Genomic DNA, 27,379 nt, shown 5'->3' on the forward strand with positions numbered 1-27,379 from the left:
TCCACTCGGGCCCGGGACCGGCCTCTCGGTTTCTCCCCTGGGAGCCCTTGCCCGGCTCAGCCCCTTCAGGCCTTCTGAGCCTTTTTCCCCTTCAAGCAAGTACCTGGCTATACCGGGGTGGGGCCCGGCCAAGGTCGGGCGGCTAGAGAGGAAAAAAGAAAAAACAGGGGGGGGGAAAATAAGGAAGAAGAAGAAAAGGAAAAAAAAAAAAAAAAACCCGCTTTCAGCGGAAAGATGCAAAACCCGAGGCCACAGGGCGTGGTGGGCAGAGCCCGGGCCGCAGAGAGGAAGGACGGGGCGTCTAACTCCGCCGCAGCGAAGAGCCCGGGGGAGCCGAGCGGAGGCCGCGCGCGGGGCTCGGTGCATGGTGGGCCCGGGCGGTGGCTTCCAGTCCTGGCCGCCGCGCGGGCGACTCGTGCGACAGAAGAGGCCCTGGCGGCGGGCGCGGCCGAGGCAAAGTCCCGGGGGCCGGCGGCCGAGGCTGCTTCTCTCCACGCGGGCGCAGTCCGCTCTCGGACGAAAGAAAAGGGGCCGAGGCGGCTGCTTCTGCGGCTCGTAAATTTGTTTCCCCTTCCTTTTAACCCGCCCCCGGCCGTCTTTCTTTTCAGGACGTGAGGGGATGTAAACCATTTGAAGTTCATCAACACGGTGAAGTTTTATTGTATTTCCGGTCCCCAAGATTTATACCCGGGAGGGGGAGCGGGCGGCCAGGCAGACTCCCTCGCTCCCTCGGACTTCCCCGCCGGACACGTGGCCACTCGGACCCTCGCCTCCGGGGCCGGGGCGGGAGGGAGCCGGGTCCCGGACGGGGACAGGCCGCTGGCTCCTCACCTTCCGCACCTTCCGACGGCCGCTCCCGCCCGGCACCGCCGCCGCCGCCGCCGCCCAGGTGAGTCCGCCTCCGCCGCCTCGGCCCCGCGGGGCTGGCCGCCCGCTGTGGGGCGTGTGCGTGAGCACCTGCGACGCTGTGGGTGTCTGGAGGGGGAGAGGTGGCTGGAGGGGGACATCGGTGGGGGCGGGGAGCGAAGGGCCCAGGCTGAATGAAGGCCAGGAAAGGAAGATGCAAACTTGTTCTCTGCGTCCCAGTCGGAGTCCTCAGCCTCTCAGGTTCGTTTATGAATTCGGAATGGACAGCCTTACCTGGGGCAGCTCAGCCTCTGCGGAGCCAGGGGACACCCCCAGGATATTTCTGGCAGGGTGACTTCACAGCGACTCTTCAGGTCAACCCGCTTCCTGTGCCAGTCATACTCTTCTGTTGGCTCCCTAGTGTTCCTGGTACTTTCTCACACTCTGCTTTTCCGTCTATGTCTCCTGCAGCCACTTTCTCAGCACTCCCCTCCACTGTCTCGACTGCAGGCTCAAAGCAGGGCTTTGGCCTCTCAGAGCTGCCCTGAGTGACCCTGGAATACAGGCACTAGCCCGCCGGCGAGTGTAGACGCCCCTTGATAACAATTCCAAGGTGAGAAATCTTATCTGTGGAGACCTGTAGCTGCAGAGAGGGAGGCAGAGAGGCGGTGACCGGGCAGGTGTATCAGTGAGGCCTTGCCCAGGTCTGGCGCTGGGCCCAGGGTCCCCATCCACCAGGGCTCCTGGAAGAGAGCAAAAGTCCCTGGAATCTGAGCTGCCAGGCCCAGCTCCAGAATGGTTTTTCCTGGAGTTCTGCCTCCAGCTCTTTGGACATGTTGTTTACTAGAACCGGGTTCTGCTGGGGAAGTCATGGAGGAAAAAGGAGTTAGCTGGCCAGCTGCTTGGGCACACAAAATGGCTGCGGGGGGGGGGGCTGCCTCAGGGAGCCCTTGACCTGGAGCGTGAACTGGAACTGCTGAGTGAATTAGGTAGTTTCATGTTGTTGGGCCTGGATTTCTGAACACAACGACATTAAACCACCCGACTCACGGCAGTTACTGCTCCTCGCTTAGCTGGAGGAGTGGGGAGCTGGGTAGGGAAGCAGCCTTAGGGCTGACGTGTCACCCTTGCAAAATGGTGACGAGGTTTGAGGTCCCGCACCCAGAAGCAGCGAGGGTGTTCCCCAGAGGAGAGATCTGGGAAGTTTCTAGGGTGTCTTTCCACTTCCGTATTTTTTAAGTGTGCCTTGGGAAGGAAAGGGCGGGGGAGCATTCCACATGCCAGAGGCACCTTGCTGGGCTGTTCCCCAGAGCCACAGGATGGTAGTTTGGGGTTTCAAACTTTCTGCCTTGGGATCTTGGGCTCCTTTCTACATTTAGAGTCTCCAGAGTAAGTCTCTCCAACTTGACAAATGCTTGATTTCAGGAGAAACGGGGTGGGGGATGGCAGCCCTTGAGGTCTTTGTGACCCTTGGAGGGGGGACAGGACTCCACTTCAACAGGAAACTTGAGGTCCTTGGAAAGGGCTCAGTATGTCCCATTCTGAAAGGGAAATATCAGGATCCCATGTAGCCTCACCCTGTGGGCCTCCAGGGTCCTTCCTAGGGCCCCCTAGTGGGGCAAAGATGAGTCAGAAAAAGCCTTACCTTTCCCAGTCCCTCAGCTCCTTCCCCACAAAGTGGCCAAGGCTTCCCCATAGACCCTGGGGCTGGGCTGCAGGTTTACCTAGGTCCAAAGGGCCACCCACTGGCTGAGGGGCCTGGCTTGCGGGCTAAAGGGGAGCCCAGGTTGTTGGGCTTCATTCCAGACTGATGGGACTGATGGGAGATGGAACAGGAGGGCGGGGCAGGGGCACAGCTCTGATACCCTCTTTGACCCCAACCCATTCCAGGCTGCTGGCTCTCTGCCCAGGAAAGGAAAAACTGGAAGTACTGGCGGAAGGAGGGGGACGGTCCAAGCATAAGCTAACTTTTGTTCCCAAACTTTTCCCCCCTGCTTGAGGCAGAGGAAATGTATGTAGAAAGGGGCTGGGAAAGAGGCCCGACCGGATGGGGCTCCGGCGCCAAACTGACATGAAGGGGGGCGGGGGTTGTCTCTGAACAAGGGGCATCTGCTGGGAGTGGAAGGGTCCTTGGGAGACCCACCCCCAGCCCTGGAAGAAATGTAGCCTACAATCCACTGTCAGCAGGCAAAGGCCAACAATGTTGTTCCTTGACATTTTCTTGTCCTCCATCCTGGGTGAAAGTGGTCTCGAGTGTCATACTGCCTTACCTTACTTCTCTCTGGGCCTCTCACAAACCTGCACAGCCACCCGGGGCCTGGAGCCTGACTGTCTTCCATCCCTGGCGTCTCTTGGCCAACCCCTCCCAGGAACAGTGCTGTAAAAAGAAAAAAGGGGGATGTTAGAGAGAAAAGAGGAAATAAAGTCTTTGGAAAGCAGAGAGTTTTACAACAGCCACAGGTTTTATGGAAGCAATTCCGTAATAACCTTCTACCTGCTCAGCTCCTTTCCGCCCCGCTGCCGCCCACCCCGTTTGGCCTCCTGGATGCCCCCTCCCAAAGAGCCAGCCACCCCCACCGCCTTCCCTATCCCTGATGGCTGAGAGTTGGTAAGAAGATTCCCGAGGTCGGTTTGGGCTGCTGACCTCTCCGTTTCTCCTTTTACCACTGACATCCTGGTAGGGTGGGGGAGATCTGGCAGGAGATTTCGTTTACTTTACAATTAAAACCCCCGAGTGGAGGGTTTGGAAGCACTGAGATTTGAACCCATGGGTGTAGATTCGATGTGAATCATTTTAGAGGCTGTTTTGGATAAAGGCTGAAGGTTCTGGGGACCTTGGTTTCTTCCCCCCACCCACTCCTGAGGAAGCATCCCTGAACCTCTTTCTTCACCAGAGTGGGTCTGGACTCTGGTTCTGAGTCAGAAGAAATATCTCCGGGTAGTTGGGGACATAGGCGTGGGGACATTTCTGATTTCGTTGGAGACAGCAGAGCTTTGTATGGCCCCCACAGACACCTGAGGGCTTTCACAGTCCACTCATCTTTGCCCACTGGCCAGATTCACACTTGTGAGGGACACACTTGTGCACAAGTAAGGGTACCTTGGTTCATATGGCCATCACTGTCATGAAATAAGCGTCCCACGATATACGCTGTCCCTGCAGTTTTGGGTGAGATCCTCAGTAAAGGATGTCATGGTCAGGCCAAAAAGTCACAAAATTTCATGCCCTCTCCTGGGCCAATTTGAGGTATTTCCTTTACCTTCCAGAGATATATTTTAGGAGAAAGTTGTAAAGGAATTCAGATTTAAGTCACATGCGCTTGTTTGCAGATACAACATACATTTTGCTTGAATATCAAATCAACAGGAGATTTTCAAGCAAAGCTTCCTAATCAACTAATGTTTTATAGCCAAAATTCAAGTACACACATACTCAAGTTTTTGTCTTTTCCGTAGGTGTGTGATTGTTATAAAAAACATATGTACCAGCTTTTGGGTAATAGATCTTCTTATATGAACAGAATTGTAAACCCACATTATTCACACGGTTTATACACGCGTCCACATATGCACTCCTGGATCGTCTATATGAACGCCCAAGCACGTCCAGTATTATAGCTGGCATATTTATTGATTACATGGTCTATACACAGCATAGAGCACAGTGCATTTGCACACCGGGTCCTCATAAATAAATATCGATTTGAAATATACCTACAGGATACACACATCTATTCAAATACAACATGCATAAATTTCAGCTTAGCTTATCCATTAAAAGCAAACTTTCCCCCTTTCCCCATTTATTATCTTTCTTTTTGTTTTTTCTTCTCTCTTTCTTTTCCTTCCCTCTGTCTAGATTTTCTCCTTTTCTATTGATAAGGTTCTTTCCAAAAGCCGCCCCTATAGCACAGGCACTCACCGGCTGGGCTGGTCCTGGCCAGGGTCGGCCTCTGCTCTCCCCACCTCGGGCTTCCTCCTCGCTCTTGGCTGCTCTGGGCCCCAGTGTGGCCAAGGGTCGCAGCTCTTCCCTGCCTTCCCTTCTCTGAGCCACCAGTTCCTGGCCCTAGCTGTGTTCAGGCGCGCGGCTCCTGTGCTGGGAATGACTAGAGGCTTCCAGGGAAGGCAAGAGTTTCCTTCTTTCTCTTTAGGATCGGGGTGGGAAGTGGGGAGCAGTTTGCTCTCTGGACAAAGTGAACCCCTACTCAAGCAACCTCTCCATTCAGCATCTTTAGAAGCTGGACTCCAGGGGCTGCAATCCTGTTTGCCTCCCTCCTCCACGGTGGGTACCATTGTTTGGGAGAGGAAACGAGGTTTTGAGAGCATCCACAGACCCTCACAACACCCAAACAGGGGGCTCCCTCCCAGCTGACCCTTTAACCCTTTCCCTGAGCTGGAATGGAGCTCCAATTTGGGACAGCAGTATTTTCTAGAAAGCCTGGCTAGGGTGGGGGTATTGCCTGATGGTCTGCATCCCCACCTGGAGGGAAGAGAGCTGGGTGGGGTGCGGGGGCCCAGGGCATGGGTGTTTGCTCACTGTCTTCCCTCCAGAGTTCCCGCTCCTGAGAGGACTGAGACCTCAAAACCTGTCATTTCGAGAAATTGTCCCCACCCTCCAGTTTTATGAGCGAAGCCCAAGCTCTGGTCTCAGAAAAGAGGCCTGGGTCTCCTCCTTTCCCAGCACCTGGGAGCCACCAGGGTTTAGGAGCAACTCCCCATACAGACAGCCACTCACAAACTTAGCCCCCCCCCATCCTATCCCCGTCTGCTAGGACTCTCCACACTTGTAGGGCACAAGTCATGAGCCCAAATGATCTTTCTTTAACTTCTTCCCTAAACTCAGTGTCCCTCTCAGCATCTCTCTTATTGCAAAAGAGGCAGCATCCAGGTCTGGGCCGGGAATGGGAACCAGAAGGGCTGCAGTCAGAGTCCAGCGCCTGCACAGCCTGGGTCTTAAGAACAGCCCAGTGCTGTGACTTTTCTATAAATAAAAAAGGCCCTGCGCACAGTCCACATGGCCTTTTGGGCCCTAATTTATATACTACAGAAAGTCATATACTCAGCCTGCCATGCTTCATAACACCATTATTTATGGCAGGAGAGGTTTTTTTTTTTTTCTTTGAAGAATATATTTATTACAGGTAAAGCCAACAGCAGACTCCATACGTCTGGCAAATCGAGAACAGGTGCTTTACCCTAACTGTGATTCATACGCTCTGCGCTCAGCTTTCTCGCTGTTGAGTCCAGGGAGCTCCCTCGACTTTCCTAAGCGTCCAACCGCTACTTAGAAGAATTTGCATCAGATTTTTGTTTCCCCACTTGGGTCCCATGGAAAAAGCAGATCTTCACGCTGTTTGGTTCCGGATCTGCTGGGCTGTCGCCCTCGGAGAGCTGGGGCGGAAAAGGAGGGGGCCGGCTGGGCGCTGGCATTGATCTTTAAAAAATCATTTTGAAATCGCCATAATGTGAAGAAATATGGCGCTTCACCCTCGTATTTCACACGTAATGACACGAGATGGCTTCATTTGGAAAAGAAAAGCGTGTGGGAGTGTGTCTGTATGTGTGCGTGCACGGAGGTGATCCCGCAGCCTTCTGCAGGGCAGAAGGGTACGTGGCCAAAAAGATAAAACCTCAAATTAGAATGGCCTCGCTTTTGTTAAAAGGACACGGCTGGGGACAGCCTATCGGTTGAGGGCCCAGGGCCCGACAATGCTGAGAAAACCCGCCCCAGCCTGCTCCTAGACCCAACCGGAGGAGAATCGGTCTGTCCAGGGGCTGTGCCCCCCTGTGTGCCTACACCACAAGACACGACTATACCCAGGGCAGAAGCTGGAGGAGCAGCAGCGGCTGGGAGATGAGCCAGGAAGCCAGCCGGTGGCCCCAGGGGAGTCCCAGCGCAGGGCCGCATAGTAGATACCAATAAAACGGGCTATCTGAAAGCTCCAGCCCGAGTTCACAGGAGGGAAGACGACGGGCGGTCCGGAGACTGACCTGCAGGCTCTCCGCCTACACGGGTACCCAGTTCGGTATTTGGAAATCTATCAGGACACCAATGCCCGGGAAAGGAGCCATCCAAAGAGGCGATGGTCCCCTTCTTCCCTGGGTGTAAGGGGAGATAACCATCATACCCCTTCCCATTCCTCTGCTATGCTGACACCTTAGGGAAGTTCCCTTAACCTTTTCTCACATTCAGCTTCCCCAATGGGCAATTTTGAGGGCCTGGGTGGTTATCAGGGAAGGAAAGGCATCATGGCTATGTCTCCACCCCAGGGACCCCATACTTCCATACTTCGCTCGCTCAGAGCAGGGCCAGAGAGAGGCCCTAAAAATTTAAAGGAGCTTTGGCTAGTTGTATTAAACTCTTTGAGAGGCTCAACTTTCCAGAGCCTTCCAGAATACCTTTACCTCATGTAGGTTCTGATTTTAAGATTTTAGGACCAAATCATTGGACACTCATCCCCTTTTATTCCCCTATCTCCTCTCTCAGCTACGGAGGGGGGTCGGGAGAAGCTCCCAGGCCTGTAAACCTCCCAACATAGTCACAGAGAACCCTCCAAAGCAGATAACGCCCTATAAACCCCCCAACTTCTCTCCCATCCGCTTTACTTCATCTCCAGTGGATTGCCGCTGCACTGCTGTTTAATAAACATCTTGTGTCAAGGGGACAGAGGAGAGGAAACGAGGCCTGCGGGGTGGAATGGCTGCGCATTTGGGGGGTGGGAACAGGACCACCTCCTCTTTAATTATGCTGTGGGCCTCTGGGTCTGCGCCCCAGGCTGGCTCTCTCCCTCCCTCTGCCCGGCTCTCCCTCTCTTCCTCCCGGACCCGCCTGGGGAGAGGGCTCCACAGCCTGCATCCCTCCCGAGGCAGCCCGCTGCTTTCTCTCCGCCTCTCCTCCGCCCCCGCCGCCCCATGTCGAGAACAACCCCCCTTCCTGCAAAAGGGAGGGGGGGTGGCGAGCGGGCGGGCGGCCGGCAGCTCTGGCTGAGGTTACGTGGCCGCCGGAGCCCTGACGTGATAGCACATTGCATCAGCATAAAACAATCCATCCTCGATATGGAATGCGGTGCGGACGGATGACAGCGAGAGCGCAGCCCCCTCGCCCGATTGATTTATGTCGGAGCTGACGCTTTATCAGGCAGTCGGAAAAACTTTGACCAATCATTTTGCAAGGAGCGCTGAGCCGGGCTGCTCCACTGTACTTTGTTGGCTGAGAAGTTGAGCAGGGGGTGGGGGTGGGAGGGTGGGGGGCTGGGGGGGTCGCGTCCGAAAGCCCTCACACCGGTCTGGGTGCCACCTCTCCCTGCTTGGGCGCCGCCGCGCGAGCGCTTCCCTTCCCCCTGCGAGCGCCCGGATAATGTCTGAGAATGTCCATTTCTGGGACGCTTAGCAGCTATTATGTCGACTCGATCATAAGTCACGAGAGTGAGGACGCGCCTCCGGCCAAGTTTCCTTCCGGCCAGTACGCGAGCCCCCGGCAGCCGGGCCACGCGGAGCACCTGGAGTTCCCCTCGTGCAGCTTCCAGCCCAAAGCGCCGGTGTTCGGCGCCTCCTGGGCGCCGCTGAGCCCGCACGCGTCCGGAAGCCTGCCGTCCGTCTACCACCCCTACCTGCAGCCCCAGGGCGTCCCGCCGGCCGAGAGCAGGTACCTCCGCACCTGGCTGGAGCCCGCGCCGCGCGGCGAAGCTGCTCCGGGGCAGGGCCAGGCGGCGGTGAAGGCGGAGCCGCTGCTGGGCGCGCCTGGGGAGCTGCTCAAACAGGGCACGCCCGAGTACAGTTTGGAAACTTCGGCGGGCAGGGAGGCCGTCCTGTCTAATCAAAGACCCGGCTACGGGGACAATAAAATTTGCGAAGGAAGCGAGGACAAAGAGAGGCCGGATCAAAGTAAGTTATAAAAAGTGAGGAAATACCAGGCCGAAGGCCAGGCGAGGGGGAGGGGAGGGGAGAGGCAATAAACTGCGGACAATGTGAAGGGAGACCGCGGCGGTGGCCGGAGAGCGAGCGGGGGAGGAGGGGAGAGGGAGGCAGGAGGCCAGCGAGCGGGGTGCCCCCCGAAGGGGAGACTGAGGCCGCTGGAGGAGCGCCGCCCCCAAGGCTCCTCGTCCTGGAGGGAACCGGGACGCGGGCACCACCTCGCTGCCCTCTCGGCCTCCCTTCCCCCACTCCCCCGGGGCTCGGGCTCGGAGCCTGGGAAGAGGCTGACGACCGCGGGCCGGGAGAGGGGCTGGCGGGGCTGGGGACCGGGCGGCCGCCAGCGAGGCCGAGAGCCCGCGCGGGCGAGGGCGGGAGCGCACGGGGCTGCCCGGGGCCGCCCGGCTGGCAGAGCTCCCCGCGCCACGCGCAGACCGTAAAAGCCGGCCAAGGGGAAGTGGGAGGGGGCTCATTAGGATTTTATTTGCGATGCAACAGCTTGGCGGAGGATTGTTCCTAGCAGATCTCGCGCAAGAGCCGCTCAGGGTCCGCAGCCAGCGCCGGGAGGGGCGGGGAAGCCCAGGACCCGGTGGCTGAGCCCCCTCCCCGGATGCGCCAGCCCCTCCCCGGGAGCCTTCCCTCCGGTCGCCCCCTCCCCTCCTTGGCATCCCCGCCCGGGTTGCAGCTTCCTTTTCTGCAGCCCCCGCTGCGCTCCGCGGGGCTCCCTAGTCCCAGCCAGAGCTGTCCGCCTCTCGGGAAGTCCGGGAATCGCTTCTGAACTTCGGGGCAGACAGCCAGAGTGAAGAAGGAGAGATCCCGAAGGGACCCTGGGGAGAGGAAGGGTGGGGGGGGGCGGGAAGAGGCTTGCGGAAAGGCGGAGAACTTTACCCTCCGATGGTAGTTACTCCCCATATCCCACTCCTTCTGAAGCACCCCGCCAGGAACCCAAGTCTGGCTAATTTCCAGGAGGTGCTGCTGGCGGGATGTGGGGTGGGGTGGGGGAGTCTCGTATTTTTCGTTTGTGAGGTTGAGAAAGGCAAATTGGTTGGGGGCTCTCAGCTCCAAACATGACCCCCAGGCTGGCCAGAACAAGCCTCACCCCTTACTCTTTTGGGGGAGCGAGGGTCAGATTTTTTTTCGTCTCTCCTTGCCTGCCAGATTTCCCATCAACATAGTGGCCCACAGGCCCTTGGGAAGTCCTCATCTGCTGGAAGATAGAGAGCTGACCCCACTACCCTGAGACCCCTGCAGGGTGCTACTTCTCCTGCCTGCCCTAGTTCAGAACCGGGATAACGTTTGGGCAACACGGGCTCTTCCCAAAACCTCCCGGCTCACACCCAAACAGACCCCCCACCCCAAACCCCCAAACTCTGCCTGGAAAGCCCATTACTGAAAGGCAGCGGTTTGGCTAGGATCAATTATTAACAATTTTTTTCCTCTTTCATATTTAATGCGGCTGCGGGTCCCCATCCCAGGCAATCACATTAAGGAAATAGCACTGCAAATTGGTAAGACACGGTACTTAGTGTAGGAGGAACCGGATTATTTTTTAAAAATATATTCAGTGCTTTTCATTTGGGGAGAAGAATCTAGCAAAGGGTGGCTGTTATTTTTAATTGGCTCTGCTTTATTTGGCAACTTTTCTGAGTTCGGGAGGGTAGGGAGAGAGCCGGTAAGAAGGAGACAAGCCTGTATATATTTTAGTTTTCTCTCCCCTCTACCCCTTCCACTCAATTACCCCTTTCTCTGCTCCTCCTCACCACATGGAGCTGGTTGGAGTTAGGTGTGCTGTGAAGGGTTGTTACCCCCCATCATCCACGGTTCCCCACCTTGGGAGTGGAGCAATCTTGCTTCCCAAATTCCCTGAACTTGCTTTAACCAAACTGCGAGCTGAGCAGGAGCGGAAAAGGAGAGACTATTGCAACCATAAGTTATCTGTGAGCCCCTGGCGCTCCCTTGTCCACAGGCTGGAGTTGATAAATGGTTGCAATTGGGTTGCATGTGAATTGGAGTGTGCTGGGTGTTTGCGTCTCTAAGTGCAGACCCATGTTTGCGGGTGTGTTGGGGGGGAGGAGGATAAGATATCTACAGACACACATGCCTGCTGCCATGTGGCCAAGAGATCCAAGCTTGTGATTAAGGCAGGGTGTCCTCAGACTGGACTGGAGAGCCAGGAGGTGTCTGGCCTGTGGCTGAACAGAAGCCGCGGTGCTCCCTCAGCTCAGCCCTATGCTAATCTCCCCAGATCCAAGGCCAGGACCCTTCAGGTCAACCGCCTCTGGTTAGTCTGGCGATTGCTGGGGCGGGGTGGGGGGGTGGAGGTGGGGTGAGCTTTAGCCCAGGGGGGCGTGGGGGGCTTTGACCTGAGTCCTGACCAGTGGGGACCCAAGTGGAGAAAGAGATTGAGAGGAGGCCTGAGGCAGGCGCAGGTTTGGAAATGCCGAGAAGCCTGGTACATGTTTGGCTCCACTCTGCCCCAGTAACTCTCACCTGAAAGTGTCACTAGCAGCTCCTGGCCCATCCCTGGGACCCTTTCTGGGCACTCGAAGGCCCAGGTCCCCTCTCTGCAATGCAAGATGGGGAGTGGAAGCCAGGGGGACGTCCTCTTGGAAGGAGAACATGGGGCCTTTCATCCCCCCTTCCTTTCTTTGATTCTATCGCTGCTTCTCTTTCAGCCAACCCCTCCGCCAACTGGCTGCACGCTCGTTCTTCCCGGAAAAAGCGCTGTCCCTACACGAAATACCAGACGTTGGAGCTAGAGAAGGAGTTTCTGTTCAATATGTACCTCACCAGGGACCGTAGGCACGAAGTGGCCAGACTCCTCAATCTGAGTGAGAGACAAGTCAAAATCTGGTTTCAGAACCGGCGGATGAAAATGAAGAAAATGAATAAAGAACAGGGCAAAGAGTGAAGATTCCCCCCCACCCCAGCCCTCCCCACCCCTTCCCCATCTCACACGTATTTATAAGTGATGGCTGCCTGGCCAGTGCTGTCTGGGATGTATTCAAGTGAATGGGGAAGGGAGTCTTTCTCCTCCAAGTCCTTTTCTGCATCTAGAGCATCTCCCTTTGCCCTTACCTGTCCTTCTCTTCTCCCTGAGCCTCAGAAGGAAGTTTTGTTGATTTAGAAGGTAGACATGTAGTTGGCTTCTAACAAGGTGATGGGCCACAAGGAAAGAGAGACCCTAGTCGAGACCCTAGCAATCCCCTTAATTTTTCTGGGAAGCCCCAGCCCCTCACTTCCAGCCTACCTATCTCCACCCCTTACCCACTCCCACCCCAAAGTCACCCAGGGACACTTCAACTGCATACAGCCCAACAGAAGCCCACATACATAAATCCTGGAGCCCAGAGTAGTAATAGGCAAAGCTCACAGCCAACACTCAAATGAAGTGACATCCCAAAGGCAGACCATCGCACCCTAAATCTGGCAGAACAGCCCTGAGACCACCAGCAAGCCCAGATTTTACCCTTGACACAAATATACATCAAGAAGATGTCTAGAGACACATTCCTGAATGAGGCTCACAAAATCATCTCTATGGAGTCCCCAACTATACCCACTCTGGACCCAAGGCCAGATGGGGGTAAACTCAGCCCCCAAGCTGGTGGGCTAGAAGGAGCAAGGAAAGGAGCTGTAGTCTTAGGAAGGTATCCTAGGACTTAGGAAGGTGTTACACACACACATGCACACGCATACACACACATTCTGCTGCAGGAAACGTTTAATTCTGCATGTTGTTTTCCTCTCCTTCCAACAAAAGGAGGTCAAATCGTGGGTCGTAAGCCTTGACAATGTCGTCTGTTCTTCTGTGCCCTGCTTGACAGAGACTGTAACTTCTCTTGCTCTCAACCAGCCCTGCATCCTTCCACATCCTCCCCAGCTCTGAAATCAACTCTGTTCGGCTAAATCCACCTTGCACCAGCGAGTCAAGCCGCCCCTTGTAGAATCCCCCCCCCCACCCATCCACCTTCTATCCCCTGCGAGCTCAACCCACTAGAGGCAGGAAAGCCAGGTCAGGAGAGTCCTACCGAGAATTTATTGTGAATCGATTCCCGAGCTCCCTTCCGGGATAACTTGTGGAGAACAGGGAGGAGCAAAGGCTCCAGCACCGGGGAGCCTGGCGCGTTTCTCCCCATCCTTCCCACGTTTCAACCCAAGCAGAGGAGCCCCAGGCTTGGCGGCTGCCCGCCCCAGCACAGAAGGGAGACCTGCCCCAGGCGCTGGGCTGTGCTTTCTGCGACTTGGGCCTGGATGGCGGTCTGCTCGGCTGCTGCGAGCGCTTCTGGGGAACAGTCCCGCGTGCAAAGGAAAGAGGCGAAATTGCACCTAAGCATCAGGGGCTGAAGCTTACTCTCTGCCTCCCTCCTTCCCTCTGCTTCCTCATCTGTCTAGTCTCCTTCAATTCCATGAACTCTTCTTGCTCCTGCTTCTCCCGACCCTGCAAGGGGACATTTCCAGTAGAACTTTGCTTTGTCGGTGGCTGTTGTGAAATTGTGCTGTGTTTTGTGATTTCTTTGGGGGTGATCGTCTCGTCTGTTTTCAGTTGTCGCTTATATGGGAGGGTTGAGGGTGGGAAAGGGGAGGGCAAGGGGCCTAGAGCTCTGATTGTTTGTTTTGGAAGAAAAAAAAAAAACAAGAAAAAGAACAAAAAAATATATATCACTCTAGAAAATAAATCTCTCCTTGTGTCTCATTCTGTGTTGGCTCTCCTCACCTGGCCAGAGGTAGAGGTCCTAGTTCCAAGAGGGCAGCTTGGAAAAAACAGAGAGTCGGTGCCCAAGAGGTGTCTCCTTAGGCCTTGCTGAGCAAGTTTCCTGGCGGAACTGAGAACTGGTCGGGACCCAGGGTCCCAAGACCTCTGCTCAAAGTGAGCAAGAGCCTTCCAACAGGAGAGCTGGGAGACAGGAAGGGGATGAGAGGGAAGATGAGTGATTTGGAGAGGGGTCTGGGTCTGGGGGGGGGGCATGAGATAATCCTCCAAAGTGGCACTGCAGACCTCCCTACCAACTCCAGAGCCAGGGGAAAGGCAAGGCCTGCCTTGTTACTCCTGGAAGCGGCTCCTCTCTCAGCTGGCCAAGAACATCACCTTGGTTTGGCCACTTAAAAATAGCATGCAAGGGGAAAGGCACTACCTTCCTTCAGTCATTCCCTGCAGCCGGGCTGCCGGGTGTAGAGAGAGGCCTTAGGAAGGCCATGCTGTCCTTCCTTCCACTCAAAAGGACAGAACCTCTGAGGGTTCTGACCCCCACCCGGAATCTGAGGATCGGATCTGAGCCACAGGGTAGTTGTCTTGGTGTGAGGCGGGTCTTTTGGTAAAGGGAGAGGCCTGGGCAGGCAGTTCCCATAGACAGGCAGGGAGAGGAGATTGGGAGTGGAACAGAAGTGTCTCACCAGGGGGAAAAAAATCGCTCCCCAGTCGGACCCCCAAATTAAATTCGATTTCCAGAGGCACTTTTCTGTCCCTATCAGACCGTGGTGTCCCCACCAGCGCCTCGTAGGAAGACCGCTGCTGCCCGCGGCCTTGCGGGTCCCGGCTGGCCGGGCGCTGGGATTGGGCTTCTGCCCGGCTCGGCTGCCGGGAGCCTCCCGCCAGGCCCACCCCAGCGGCGCGGCAGCCCCGCCGAGCCCCCCAAGGGGTCGGAGGAGAGGTGGGGACAAAGCGTGTCCCGAGTGAGAGGCGCCTGGAAGTGAAAAGGCCAGGCCGACCCCTCTCCAGCGAAGGAAAGCTAGAATCGGACAGATAGCCAAAGGCAGGAGCAGGGGCGACGCTCCTGGGTACGGCCCTGGGTACGGTCCCCGGAACCGCCTCCTCCAGAAAGGGTTCCATTCGGGTCATAAAATGAATCTGGCTTTAGAGCTTGTGTAGACTAGGCTCCCTCCCCATCCTGGGCTCCCGGGAGCCCGCCGGCGCGGAGGGTGAGCCGAGCAGGCAAGCTTCCGCCGAGAGGAGCGGCCAAGGCGCGGCTGGAACCGGACGGAGAGCGGCGGGGCAGGGGGCGAGGCCTCCCGGGGAAGCCTCCGGCGGCGGCGTCTGGGTCCCGAGCCGGGGGTGGCTTCTTTAAAGACAAACAAAGGCGAAGATGCGGAGGCTGGGAAGCCGGAGATGGGGAAATCTGCTGTCATAAAAGAGAGCGAGAGATTCAGAGAGGGAGACCGCGAGAGTGCGAGACGGAGAAGCCGGGAGAGGAATTCAGTGCGGTGCGCGCAGCCATAAAAGAATATGACCGCTATAAAACTTTATAGCGTATAAATTTCTGAAGGTTAAGAAACTAAACAGCAGCAAAGCAAACAGTGAGGGGAAACTTTCCGGAGCTGAGCGAGCCGCAGCTGGGCCTGGGCTCTGGGGCTGGCGGGCGAATGGGTGGGCCGGGCTCCTGGGTGGGGATGGGGTGGGGGGTCCCCACACTCACCCGCCCCGGGGTCCGTGGGACTTGGGGTTTCTGAGGACGGGGGTGGGGGGGGACCCAGGGGGCAAAGAGGGGAGAAGAGGGACGGGGAGGTTAGAACACTTTGTTGTCACACAAGCTTCAGAGAACGCAGTTGGGACTTTTGTCTTTGTTCCTCACACCCACTCCAGAATCATAAACGAGAAGCCCCCTGCGCACACGCACACACACACACACACACACACACACACACACGGGTCCGGCGAGGCCAGACGTCTGGGCGCGGGCAGCCTCTTGATCCTTTTACAGCCCCCTCCCACAGGCCTCCTCCAAGGCCTCCTCTGCCCCCCACAAAAAGCCCAATTGTTTCTTCTCAGAATTTGAAACAATCGTGTTGGGTTTGAAAAGTGCTCGGCTGCCCCCCTTTTACGGGCCATAAACGGTGCACTGCCTGGCGGGGTCCGCCAGAAATTAGGGGGTTGGGGTGGGGGTGGAGGACGGGGGGCGTCGGGGGTCAGTACCAGAAGAAAAAATCTTATGGTTTCTTTTTTCGCTTTCCTACCCCTTCGCCTTTTTTTTTTTTTTTTTTTTAGCTTATCTGCACAATTTCATGAGCCATTTCCTGATTTCCGATGGCTTTTCTCTCCCCTGCTCTCATTTCCCTCCCCTTTTCTGCTAATAATGAAAGTTTCTCCCGCTTGTCGCCTCGGTGGCTGGCTCTTCGGAAAAACCCGCCGAGCCTGTGGCGGCGGCGGCGGCGCCTGTTCTCAGGAGGACCGCTAGATGGCACCCTTGCTCCACGCGAAAATCCCCGGTGCGGCGGCTGCGGACTCGCGGCTGCACATCGCACCTTGGCCGGCCCTGAATCTGTGAACTGTGCGCTACCAAAAGTCATGAATAATTTGCGCTTAATAAAAATATAGGGTTCATTATGGCCGTTTCCCCCATTTTATAGATTTCAGATATAGCCTATTGTTTCCCCCCACCCCTTCAAATGGTCAATTTTCTGAATTTCCCCCAGGAGGAGGTCTCTGTGCTTCTCACCCAGTTTCTGTGGTCGGTAGGGCAACAAATGCATGAGAACGGGGAGGAATAATAATAATAGGAATAGGGAAATGGGCAAAATAAAAGAGGAGAATTGGTTCGGAAAAATGAGATTTTCCGGTAGGGGGCTGGAGGACTGTCTGCGGATACGGGTGAGCAGGTCAGGTGAAAGGGGCGAGCGGGCGGAAGAAGGTCGGATGGAGAGCAAGCTGCCCCGAAACGGGATCAGCAGCCGAGGGAACCGGGTGAGCCAGCCCAGGGTGTAGGGGTACAACATGGGGGGCTGGCATGGATCCCCGGCTTTGGTGCGGATTCGGAAGTGCCCAAAGCCGGCGGGGCGGATCAGCACGGACTGAGGCTTCACAGCCTTTGTACGTGGCCGGGGCTGGGCGCGCGCCGGGTGACCTAGGCGCGGGGCAGGGGCTCCCCAGAACGGCAGGCGTGGGGAGGCCTCGTGCGTTTTCTCGGTTGTTCTGCGCGCCCCAAGTTGGGCGGCCAAAAAAGTGTGCGTTTTCCGGGTGGATGTGAGGGTAGGCACGGCGGCAGGAAGCAGGGGCTCGGTTCCCCGGCGTTCCGTGGTTCCCAGGTGAGAGCTCGGGCTCGGTGCGCGGCGGCCCTGGCAAACCTAGGGGACAAGGGTCCTTTCGCAATTTAGCACCTGGAGGCCTGGGCTCGGGCAATTTTCCTTCTGAGACCCGCGCGCTGTATGCCCACAACTCTTTTAATTCCAAATCTTCCATTTCCTCCCGGCCCAGCCTGATCCGTGCCCCCCATCAGGACAAACATGCCTGCGAAACACACACACCGCCCCCCTCCTTAAAATTAGCCCCGCCGCGGTCTCTCTTCTCTTCCCCCAGGACCTGGTGCAAAGAGGCAAGCGGAGTTTCTCAAGTTGAGTTTCTCTAATAAATCTGCGCTCCGTTGGGTGTTTATAAATTATCTCCTCGCTCTTTCTTGTTTTTTCTTATAATAGAAACATTTTCCTTCCATCAGGAATTTCTGGCACGGTGTAGGGATGATTTAGAACAAGCCATTGAATTTCTACCTCACCGGTGAGTCCTCAAATCATGACCATAAAATCCCCCGCACTTGATAAAAATGTTCTCTTCGGCAACAACTTAACTGTGCCTTCCGCTGCCTCCACCGCCCCCTCCGCCCCCTCAGCCTCGCACTGAAAATCCAAGACCCTGGTTCTCTTCCCTCCTCTTCTCCATTCCCTTCCTCCCTTTCAGCCTCTCTCCCATTCTCCCGATTCACTTTTGAAGGATCCCGTGGCTCTACTGGGAACTTCCTCTTGGAAAAAGCTGATGGTTTCATTTTTACAAAGGTTGGGGTAAATGGGATTCCCCCTCCCACCAAAGCACCCTTCCAAAAGCAAACTACCCTCTGGCAAATAAACAATGGCTTGGATGTATTTGTGAAGGCTCTACCTTTTTCACTAGAAATTTTCATTCTTTCTCCCTCTCTCTCCCTCTCTTCTTTCTTTCCTTTCCTTGGCCAGTGAACTGATTCAGGAGGCCATTGGTTGGGACCCTAGGACTGGCCTTGGAAAACCTGGCCACCACCCTCAGTAGTCCAGGAAGGCTGGGGAAGGCAAAGGCAGGAGAGTGTGGTACCCACACAGCTCAGCCCTGTAGGCTGTGCCTCAGCAGGCCCCAGGACCTCAGGTCTGGAGAGAGAGTTGGGTTTGCCTATAGGCTCCCCAAGGAGAGAGGAGAGAAAAGGGGGGGACTCTGTTGGCTTGCTCCATCCAAATCCCTTCTATCCCAAGGTCAGTTTAGGTAGTGATGGTGGCTCAACGGACTCAGAAAGCTAAAAGGTGCCCCCTCCCCCATGCATACACTCTGCAGCCTCTACCTAGAGCCAAGGAGAGGATAAGACGGCAAGCCTCAAGACCAAGCACCTGGGCCCCAGTGTCCAACAGCGGCCTTCATGGCCCTTCCCTCCCTTTGATGTGCTGTCACCCTAGGGTGCCACAGAAGGTGTGGAGGGCTGGCCTGGAAGGTGGAGAACCAGCTGAGCTTGGCTAGCAAGTCTCAAGGCCTGGGTGCAGGAGTGGGACTGTCCAGCTGGGCGTCATCCTGCCGGTGGCACCAGGCCTCACTCCCCTCACACAAAGTTGGTTCCCCCAAAGCGCAGACTGGAGACCCTCCTCCCCATCCCAGCACCTCTCTCCAGGCCAAGGAGGTCGTTCAAAACTGCTGATTGGGTGCTTGCTGGGCGAACTTTGCTCCCTGCTTCTACCACTGCCCATTAAACGGAAAGTTTCTTTCCTCCCCTCCTTCTGCGTCCTCATGGCCTGCCAGGACCATTCTCCAAAGAAAATCCTTGCTTGTTTGTTTAATGAGGGAAAGTGGGTGAGTGGTCTGGGTGGGGCAGAGAGGAGGTGGTTTGGGGGCTCCCGAGTAGGGGGTAGGGGCAGGTGCTGGCCACAGCTGAAGGAGGTGAAAATCTCAGAAAAGTCACCGTTTGCGCCGAAAAAAACCCATCATCGTTCTCATTTCGGCTTGGTCACCCCCACCGCGCCGCAGTCGGGCGGCGGGGCGGTCGAAGCTGCAATTTTATAGCTGTAGAGGAAAGAACTCGTAAAATGCTAACAGCTTTTATGCGCTGCCGCATAAACAACAACAGACTCCGGCTTTATTGCGTTTTATAGTTTGTTAAAGAGTTTACGGCCGTTTTTGGGGGGCCGGTTACCCAGCCAATTCCCTCCACACGATAGTTAAACCTTTATCAATAATAAGGAAATTGATCATTAAAGCCTTAAATATGACTACCTCGTTTGTTTGAAAATATGTTTAGGAGAGGAAGCTGTATGATTTGATAACTTGTATTAAAATACCAATTACATTTATAGGACCTTTTAAAACTCGGCGCAATTAAACCGTGTTCTTTTACATTTTTCCGAAGCGACCCTGACATTTAAAAAGACTCCAACTGCCTCGTTAAAATCGCGAAATTAACAGCGTGCCTACGCCTGGCGCGTTGTGTATATGTGTGTGTGCGTGTTTTTTTCCGTGACGCCCCCACATCAGTCTTTGGGGGTGGTCTGCGAAGGTATTTGATTTGTTGTGAGGCGAGAGATATCTCATTAATGTAGGTAGTTAAACAGATTTAATCCGTATTCATTCTCTCTCACCCCCACTCCCTCTCCCCCTCTCTCCCCCTCTCCTCCTCGCTCTCCCTGGGTGTTTTTTTTTTTTTTTCTTCCCCTCCTTTTTTTTTTTTTTTTTTTCGCTCTCTCCTCACTCCCTGGCGCTCTCTCGCTCTAGCTCTCTCTCTCGCTCGCTCTCGCTCTCTCTCGCTCGCACCCTCGCTCTGCGTTCTGTCCGGGAGGAGTACGGAGAAGCCAATAGGATGCGGGGTTTCTAATGGATGCAAATGATCATGAAAAGACAGTGCAAAATATGAAACAACTCATTTGCAGGGAAGTAAATCACCGAAAACTGTTTATGAACTGGCATCCCTTCTTCGAAATGTAAAGCGAGGACCTCTTTAAGTGGCGGTATATTTTTGTTTGGGGGGTGGGGGGTGGGGGGAGGGCGAGCGAGCCGCGGCTGCCATGCAAGCTTAGACTTTTGGAGGCTTCGCTGTCCTTTTCTATTCCTGGAAATCACAAAAAGTGTGGCGGCTTTGAGATCTTCTTCGCCTTTTCTTTCTTTTCTTTTTTTTCCCTCCTCCCTTTCCCTCTCCTTTCCTGGCGAGGGTGACTAGGAGCCGGCGAATCCGCGTTTTTTTCTCTCTCTCTCCCTCCCTTTCCCCCTCCCCACCCCCTCCCCAACAGCCCCCAACTACAGCCGCCGCCGCCGCCGCCGCCTCAAAATTCAATAAAATGAGCTCTTATTTCGTCAACTCACTGTTCTCCAAATACAAAACCGGGGAGTCCCTGCGCCCCAATTATTATGACTGCGGCTTCGCCCAGGACCTGGGCGGCCGACCCACCGTGGTGTACGGTCCCAGCAGCGGCGGCAGCTTCCAGCACCCGTCGCAAATCCAGGAGTTCTACCACGGGCCGTCGTCGCTGTCCACCGCTCCCTACCAGCAGAACCCGTGCGCCGTGGCGTGCCACGGGGACCCGGGCAACTTCTACGGCTACGACCCGCTGCAGCGGCAGAGCCTGTTCGGGGCGCAGGATCCAGACCTGGTGCAGTACGCCGACTGCAAGCTCGCCGCAGCCAGCGGCCTGGGCGAGGAGGCCGAGGGTTCAGAGCAGAGCCCGTCGCCCACGCAGCTCTTCCCCTGGATGCGCCCGCAAGGTGAGCTCGCGTCGGGGCCGGCGGGAAGGGAGAGCGGAGGGCCGGAGGCCGGGCAGGGGGCCGGGCAGGCCGGGAGCATTTCCTCCAGCTCCTGGAAGACGTGCCTGCTCCGTTCCGATTGCCTCCCACTTCTTTCCTCCTCCCTCCCTTCCTCCTCCCTTCCTTCCTTCCTCCTTTTCTTCCTCTTTGCCTTCCTTCTTTCCTTCCTTCCTCCCTCCTTCCTTCCCCCCCCCTTTTTTTGTTTTTTGTTTTCCTTGAAGGGGGGTCGCTAAGCGACATTTCCTGAATCCATAAACCCCTCACCCTGCCTTACTTTTCTTCTTCTCATCCTCCCCCCCCCTTTTACTGCTTTATGGGGGTAGTGGAGAGAGGGCGGCGGGAGTGGGGGCGCTCAACTTTTGCACTTCTCAATTGCTTTATAGTTTAATTACCCTGAAGAAACTTTTCTTCTGGGGCAGAGGCTCTGGGGGCTTTTCAAGGTGGGTCCACTTGTCCCAGTCCCGGCTTTTTAAATTCTTATTTCCCCCCTCCCCCTCATTCACACCCTTCCTTATAAAGTTTATGGCACTTTTCCTAGATTTGAACTACCCCCCTAACTCTCTGGTGCTGGTTACCAGAGGAGGGGGCTCCCCCTTTCTGGCTCCCTTAGAGTCAGTGATGTCTGATCCCTCTCACCACCCCCCCCACCCCCATCACCCCACCCCCCCACACTGTTGACCGCGGCCTCCCAGCGCCCCCGCCCCTGCACGGGATAGAAGGTCCCCTTCCCTTATTATACTGGTCTCCCAGGCTGGTTCACGAATCTTCCAACCTTCTCCGTCTCTGCCCCCTCCCCCCCTCCCCTCCCCCCCCCCCCCCCCTGTCTCGCCTTTTCCCCCATTCCCAGCAGCCGCCGGACGCAGGCGAGGCCGACAGACCTACAGCCGCTACCAGACCCTGGAGCTGGAGAAGGAGTTCCTATTTAATCCCTATCTGACTCGCAAGCGGCGGATCGAGGTATCGCATGCGCTGGGACTGACAGAGAGACAGGTCAAAATCTGGTTCCAGAACCGGAGGATGAAGTGGAAAAAAGAGAACAACAAAGACAAGTTCCCCAGCAGCAAATGCGAGCAGGAGGAGCTGGAGAAACAGAAGCTGGAGCGGGCCCCGGAGGCGGCGGACGAGGGCGACGCGCAGAAGGGAGATAAGAAGTAGGCTCCAGCTGGGACTGCCAGGGCCGCGGCCGCCCTGCGTCCGTGGGTCCCCCGACCACGCCACGGCCGTCGCCCGCCCCCGCCGAGAGAGCTCTGGCCCCGCGAGCGGGGCCCGGAGCCCGGCCTCCCGCCGCAGCGTCCCCCGCCGCGCCAGTCCCCGCTAGTGGTAGTATCTCGTAATAGCTTCTGTGTGTGAGCTACCGTGGATCTCCTTCCCTTCTCTTGGGGGCCGGGGGGGAAAGAAAAGGATTTTAAGCAAGGACTCCCTCGCCCTGCGAGGGTGAGCGGCTGCGGCCTGGCTGAGCCCCCCACGCCCCCGCCCCGTGTAAAAAGCCTCCTTGTGCAATGGTCTTTTTTCCTTTGAACGTGCTTCTTTGTAATGACCGAGGTACCGATTTCTGCTAAGTTCTCCCAACAACATGAAACTGCCTATTCACGCCGTAATTCTTTCTGTCTCCCTCTCCTTCTCTCTTCTCTCTCTCTCTCTCCTCTCTCTCTCTCTCTCTCTTTCTCTCTCTCTCTCTCCCCGTCCTCATTTCCCCCTCCCAACCCTTCTCTCCTCGCTGCCCTCCCTAGCTCGCTGGCTTTCTCTCTTGCTTCTCTCTTTTCCTCCCAACCCCCCCCCCCCTTTGGTTTGGCAATTTCGTCTTAAGTGTTTCTCAAAAGAGGTTACTTTAGTTAGCATGCGCGCTGTGGGCAATTGTTAAAAGTGTTCTTAGGTTTACTGTGAAGAGAATGTATCCTGTATCCGTGAATTGCTTTATTGGGGGGTGGGAGGGCTAATTATATATTTTGTTGTTCCTCTATACTTTGTTCTGTTGTCTGCGCCTGAAAAGGGCGGAAGAGTTACAATAAAGTTTACAAGCGAGAACCCGAGACTGGCCGGGCCCGCGCTCCTCATTTGCCCCCGGCGCCTTGCAGAGCTGGGGGGAGCCGGTCACCGGGCTCCTGCGCCCGCCAGGCCAGGCAGCCCAGAGGAGGGGGCGGGGGCTGGAGGCAGGTGGTGCGAGTCCCTTGGCCCAGGGGCGCAGGGGGTGAGGGAGGCGGCTGCGCCTGATTGGAGGAGAGAGGACGGGGGAGGGGAACCCAGAGAAACCCCCTCCCTTCGCGTTCTGAGGCTGCGGGCGCGAGACCTAGGCGCGGAGGCCACGCCAGAGAGATGCGCCCGGGCTGGCGGCTGTATCCCCCCTCCACCTCCCCCATTGTTTCTGTGGCCCTCTCCTGTCTGTGCCTAATGTGGGGGTGAGTGGATACAAGAGGAGTGCAGGGCCGCTGAACAAGCTTATACATTTATTTGTATAAATTGGGTGGGTGGGGGGAGCAGGAGGAGAGGAGAGATGCTCTCCCCCGCCTGTCCTTCTTTACGACTTGGCCACCTTCGCCCAGCTCCGAGGTCGTGGCTCGCCGCCTTCCTTCCTTCGCTGCCCCTGCTTCTCCGGCAGCCACGCTCTACTTGAGGCATCCGCCTCCCGGAACCAGGAGAGCAGAATACCCAGGCCGCCTTCCTCCCTTCCTTTCTCTTCCCACCCACCTCACCCCACCCCCTTCCTTTTTTACTTTCAACCCCCCCTCTTTTTTTAAGCCACCAGAAACCGCATCATCCAGAGCCCGTGGGCTGGATCCCGCGCCTGCAGGAGCACCCACGAAGCCTCACTCCATTCCTGCCTGTATGTCTGGGGGGCACCGAGAGCGAGCAAGGAAGCCGGGCTCACCTCCGCTCCTCACCTCGGGAGGACTGGACCAAGTTCCCCCAAAGGCCCAGCCAGGCTGAACTGGCCCAGATTAATAAAGACGTGACCTGCCCGCACCCACCCACCCAGTTGCGGGCAATCCCTGCATTTGTTTCTCGTTGGGTAACCGGGGGGGGGGGGAGCGGGGGGGTGACAACACGGATCGCTCGGAGGTTATTTATTTTCCCTGCCACTCAATCCCTTCCTCCCCAAATCTCGCCTGCAAGCTGCCTCCAGCCCAAGGGGGTCGACAGCGGCCCTTGAGCCCCCAGCCCCAATCCACAGGGCTTGGCTTTCCCATTCATTATTGATCATATTTTATAAATCTAACGCCACACAATTTTTTCCACATTACCGGGAGCCGTGGGGAGGCTGCCCGGCCATTGGCGGAGCGGACGTCACGTGGGTGGGGTCACGTGGTCCGGAGAGGAAAAAGGGGGTCCTTTTTGGTGTAAATCTGGACTCTAATTCTGTAATATATCAAGGAATCTCGTAAAACCGACACTAAAACGTCCCTGCCTACAAATCATCCGGCCAAATTATGAGTTCATTGTATTATGCGAATGCTTTATTTTCTAAATATCCAGCCGCAAGTTCGGTTTTCGCTACCGGAGCCTTCCCTGAACAAACTTCTTGCGCGTTTGCTTCCAACCCCCAGCGCCCGGGCTATGGAGCGGGTTCGGGCGCTTCCTTCGCCGCCTCGATGCAGGGCTTGTACCCCGGCGGGGGGGGTATGGCGGGCCAGAGTGCAGCCGGCGTCTACGCGGCCGGCTACGGGCTCGAGCCGAGTTCCTTCAACATGCACTGCGCGCCCTTTGAGCAGAACCTCTCCGGGGTGTGCCCCGGCGACTCCGCCAAGGCGGCGGGCGCCAAGGAGCAGAGGGACTCGGACTTGGCGGCCGAGAGTAACTTCCGGATCTACCCCTGGATGCGAAGCTCAGGTAACGCCGCGCACCGAGCCATCCCGAGCCGCAGTGGCCCGAGCACATTCCCCGGAAGGCGCCCCCTTCCCGGCCAAGTGCTCCTTTCCGCGTCCAGAGTGCTCCCGGTGGGAGGTCGGCCCTGGGGACGCGGCAGCCCCTCCGCCGCAGCCCGGCGCGCCGCCCCCACCCCCATTTTTTGCTCGGTGCTCTCAGGCTCCTTCTGCTCCCTCGGCGGATCTCTCTCCGCCGACGCCGTGGCGCTCCGAGCCCCCCGCCTGCCCCCCACCTTTCCTCCTGGCCTTTTAGCTTTAAATATTTATCAGCCGCGCCGGCACGGGCTGGAGACGAGGCCGTTTGTCTTGTGGAGGAAGGCTGGGGTTTGCAGAGAATAGCCATTAGGGTCTCCCCCCTCCCTTCTCCCTTCCCCCGCCGGGGATCTCAGCTCTGGGTGTGTCCCCCAGCCCCAGCTTGAAGGTCTGGGGGAGGGGGCCCGCAGCGCCGAGCAATTCTCCCCTCCCCCTTCTTTCCCAGCCAACCCCGCTCCCCCATTATTCCCTTCTGGACAATTAGAGGTGGGCTCTAGAGGCTTGGCGGAAGGAGGGGGTATGAGAAGAGATGAAGATCCAGCCAGGGACACAGAGCCAGAGAGGCAGGTGGAGAGAGGGGGGCTGAGGCCAAGAGAGATGAGGCTCCTGACCCCCCAGTGAACTTGGGAAGGGGGAAGCAGAACTAGAGAAGGGGTCAGAAGCCCCACAGGAGTACAGCTGGCTTCCTCAGGTGCCCTGCCTAGGGCTCCTAAGTGCCCCCTGGAGAACTGGCCAGCAAGTTTGCAGGTATCATTCCAAAAGGGTGACTGTCCTCTTATGGGAGAGACTAGGACTCCATGGGAGCTGCATTATGAGTTAGAGAGTGCAGGCCACTGAGCCAGCCGCTTCAGAAGCCCCAAGAGACCCAGGCTCTGTGGGGTTTCCTGACTAGCTTGAACCAGACTTCTTTCTTCATGCTGCCCTGGGCTCAGGGACCAACTCCAAGGTTCAAAAGCCCCAAGACTGTGGTTCGAGGCTCCCCAGTCCAGTCAGAAGGAGCCCAGCTCTTACACCATCAGAATTGGTGGTCACGGTCCCCATTACCTGCTCCATAATTCAATTGCCTTTCCAGTTGATTTATCAAAGCCCCAATTTTTCTGCTCGTAAACATTTCAGCTTGGCTTTTATCTGACTTGAAATTAGGGCCCCTAGGCCCTCCTCCCATGTCTACTTCCCAGGAGGGCTGGCACCAGCTCCTCCCCCAGTATGCCCTCAGGTTCCTCAGGGTTTTGGCCTAACCTGCCCTTCAGGCCCCACTCCCCAGATATGTTCCACCCCAAACCTGGCTGCTGTCTCTCCTGTGCCTTCCTGGAGGCCCAGAGATTGATTTGGAAAACTGGGTTGTCTGGGCAGGTGGGCAGGCCGGACAGCCTGTCCCTGTCTGAACCTGAGCCACTCACTGGAAAGAGTCATTATAGGGCTCCTGCTCTCTGGCCGATTCCAAGCTCCAGGGAAATCTGCAGATTCTCACCTCCTCATTCCACAGCAGGCCCTGTGTGTGTGTGTGTGTGTGTGTGTGTGTGTGACAGAGAGAGAGAGAGAGAGAGAGAGAGAGATTGGGTCTGTGAGCCTCTTTGTTTCCTTTCTTTTTGGGAAAAGCACTGAGGCCAGGCCTAGAGCCACACTCCAACTGCATGGTTTCCGTGGCCTCTTACCTAAAGATCTTCAGAGTCGTATCCAAAAGGGGAGTCTTAGGGTGCCTGGTCCCAGGGGTGATGGGAAGATTAGACTTCCTTCATCCCACATAACACCCCTCAGGTGCAGGGCCTTCAAAAGCTAACCGGTTAAATCTTGGGTGCAGGAGCCCTAGTCCGGAAGACTTTCCAGGTGGCCAGTGGGGACGGCTGCCTCAAGAAGCCTCGAGAAAGTCCTGCACATTGAGGGAAGAGGGAAGGCACACGCTGAGGGGTGTGGAAAGTAAGACTTTGGTTTACTGGGGAAATGGGCTCTTCCACCCACTGACCCCAAACCTAAGAGTCTGTGAAGGGGTGGGCAGTCTTGTGGCTTTTCCCACAGGCACTGATTATTCTCCTTTAAATACTGTGCGCAGGAACTGACCGAAAGCGCGGCCGCCAGACCTACACGCGCTACCAGACCCTGGAGCTGGAGAAGGAGTTTCACTACAACCGCTACCTGACACGGCGGCGGCGCATCGAGATCGCGCACGCGCTCTGCCTGACCGAAAGACAGATCAAGATCTGGTTCCAGAACCGGCGCATGAAATGGAAAAAGGAGAACAAGACATCGGGCCCTGGGGCCACCGGCCAGGACAAGGCCGAGGTGGAGGAGGAGGAGGAAGAGTGAGAGCCAGAGAAAGGGCAGAGAGCCAAAAAGGGAAAGAGAGGGCTGAAGCCCAGCTCTGAGAACTGAACCAGGAAACTCAAATTAAATAGGGAGGGGGAAAACTATTTAAATAGTGGAAAGCAGTTTAAAATTTTTTAAGGAGAGACGGTGGAATTTTGGTTTCTTAACACTGAAAAACAAAAACAAACAAAAAAAACACACCATACTACCTATAGAAAAGCCCGGTGGGTTTGTTTTGTATGCTATGGGAGGAACATCATCTACCTACCTGTTCTCTAGATTTTCTGCCTCCCCTTTTCTATGTCGCTATTGTAAGGTCTTTGTAAAATCTCGCTGTTTTGTAAGCCTCTTTCTTTGATGCTGTCTTTGTGCTCTGTGGGTCTGGACTAAGGTGTGTGGTTCCCTGTACTCCTGAGCCCACCGACACCCCCCCACCCCCCGCCACCCGCCTTACCAGTAGCAGCACGGAAGGGGCCTTAGGGAGCCCCATGGACCCACCGACTAGCTCCAGTGTCCCCTCTGTGCCCCTGGCCTACCCGATGCTCCTTGCTTCCGCCAGCCCCTGTGATCCCCTTTACATTGTATGTGTACCTGAAGGATGGAGAAATAAAAACACAATTTAAAAATGAACAGACCTATTTTCTGTGTTTCCCTAAAGCAGGGGTGGGGGCTCTGGGTGAGCCAAGCATCCCAGAGC

At 56.4% G+C, this 27,379-nt stretch overlaps 3 protein-coding genes and 2 long non-coding RNA genes across 11 annotated transcripts; 4 read left to right on the forward strand and 1 right to left on the reverse strand.

Moving 5' to 3' along the window:
* Positions 1-1,467: 1,467 nt before the first annotated feature.
* On the reverse strand, positions 1,468-20,189 carry LOC309850654. 2 transcript variants are annotated; one of them, XR_014304380.1, is made up of 3 exons: positions 20,133-20,189; positions 3,117-3,223; positions 1,468-1,589 (listed from the first exon to the last, which is right to left on the reverse strand). It is a non-coding gene; the product is annotated as an uncharacterized lncRNA (long non-coding RNA). The 2 variants fall into 2 exon arrangements; XR_014304381.1 differs by lacking the exon at positions 20,133-20,189 and adding an exon at positions 8,457-8,535.
* Positions 8,112-12,728, forward strand: HOXB9 (homeobox B9). The gene is made up of 2 exons (XM_082704839.1): positions 8,112-8,730; positions 11,433-12,728. The coding sequence occupies exons 1-2, from the start codon at positions 8,214-8,216 to the stop codon at positions 11,666-11,668; spliced, it is 753 nt and encodes a 250-aa protein (XP_082560965.1). The 5' UTR covers positions 8,112-8,213; the 3' UTR covers positions 11,669-12,728.
* On the forward strand, positions 8,648-22,515 carry HOXB8 (homeobox B8). 6 transcript variants are annotated; one of them, XM_082704841.1, is made up of 5 exons: positions 16,362-16,435; positions 17,184-17,242; positions 19,463-19,695; positions 19,975-20,446; positions 21,333-22,515. In XM_082704841.1, exons 4-5 carry the CDS (start codon positions 20,023-20,025, stop codon positions 21,638-21,640), a joined length of 732 nt encoding a protein of 243 aa, XP_082560967.1. In that variant the 5' UTR covers positions 16,362-16,435; positions 17,184-17,242; positions 19,463-19,695; positions 19,975-20,022; the 3' UTR covers positions 21,641-22,515. The 6 variants fall into 6 exon arrangements, with proteins under 6 accessions (XP_082560966.1, XP_082560969.1, XP_082560970.1 ...); XM_082704840.1 differs by lacking the exons at positions 16,362-16,435; positions 17,184-17,242 and adding an exon at positions 8,648-8,730; XM_082704843.1 differs by lacking the exons at positions 16,362-16,435; positions 17,184-17,242 and adding an exon at positions 8,648-8,730 and having other exon boundaries at positions 19,463-19,668.
* A 227-nt stretch (positions 22,516-22,742) lies between these two features.
* LOC309850653 lies at positions 22,743-23,455 on the forward strand. The gene is made up of 2 exons (XR_014304379.1): positions 22,743-22,881; positions 23,222-23,455. It is a non-coding gene; the product is annotated as an uncharacterized lncRNA (long non-coding RNA).
* A 312-nt stretch (positions 23,456-23,767) lies between these two features.
* Positions 23,768-27,312, forward strand: HOXB7 (homeobox B7). Its single transcript, XM_082704849.1, has 2 exons — positions 23,768-24,310; positions 26,429-27,312. Exons 1-2 carry the CDS (start codon positions 23,911-23,913, stop codon positions 26,680-26,682), a joined length of 654 nt encoding a protein of 217 aa, XP_082560975.1. The 5' UTR covers positions 23,768-23,910; the 3' UTR covers positions 26,683-27,312.
* The last annotated feature ends 67 nt before the right edge of the window (positions 27,313-27,379 follow it).

The sequence above is a fragment of the Mustela nivalis genome, assembly GCF_964662115.1.
Source record: "Mustela nivalis genome assembly, chromosome: 17".
NCBI classification, from domain to species: Eukaryota; Metazoa; Chordata; class Mammalia; order Carnivora; family Mustelidae; genus Mustela; species Mustela nivalis.

What these genes read in the sequence shown, in the direction of transcription:
- HOXB9 (XM_082704839.1), top strand. Translation starts at nt 8,214, where the DNA reads ATGTCCATTTCTGGGACGCTTAGCAGCTATTATGTCGACTCGATCATA. An exon ending in CAAAGAGAGGCCGGATCAAA is followed by an intron (nt 8,731 to 11,432) that starts GTAAGTTATAAA and finishes CTTCTCTTTCAG; the next exon opens with CCAACCCCTCCGCCAACTGG.
- HOXB8 (XM_082704840.1), top strand. Translation starts at nt 20,023, where the DNA reads ATGAGCTCTTATTTCGTCAACTCACTGTTCTCCAAATACAAAACCGGG. An exon ending in CCCCTGGATGCGCCCGCAAG is followed by an intron (nt 20,447 to 21,332) that starts GTGAGCTCGCGT and finishes CCCCATTCCCAG; the next exon opens with CAGCCGCCGGACGCAGGCGA.
- HOXB7 (XM_082704849.1), top strand. Translation starts at nt 23,911, where the DNA reads ATGAGTTCATTGTATTATGCGAATGCTTTATTTTCTAAATATCCAGCC. An exon ending in CCCCTGGATGCGAAGCTCAG is followed by an intron (nt 24,311 to 26,428) that starts GTAACGCCGCGC and finishes TACTGTGCGCAG; the next exon opens with GAACTGACCGAAAGCGCGGC.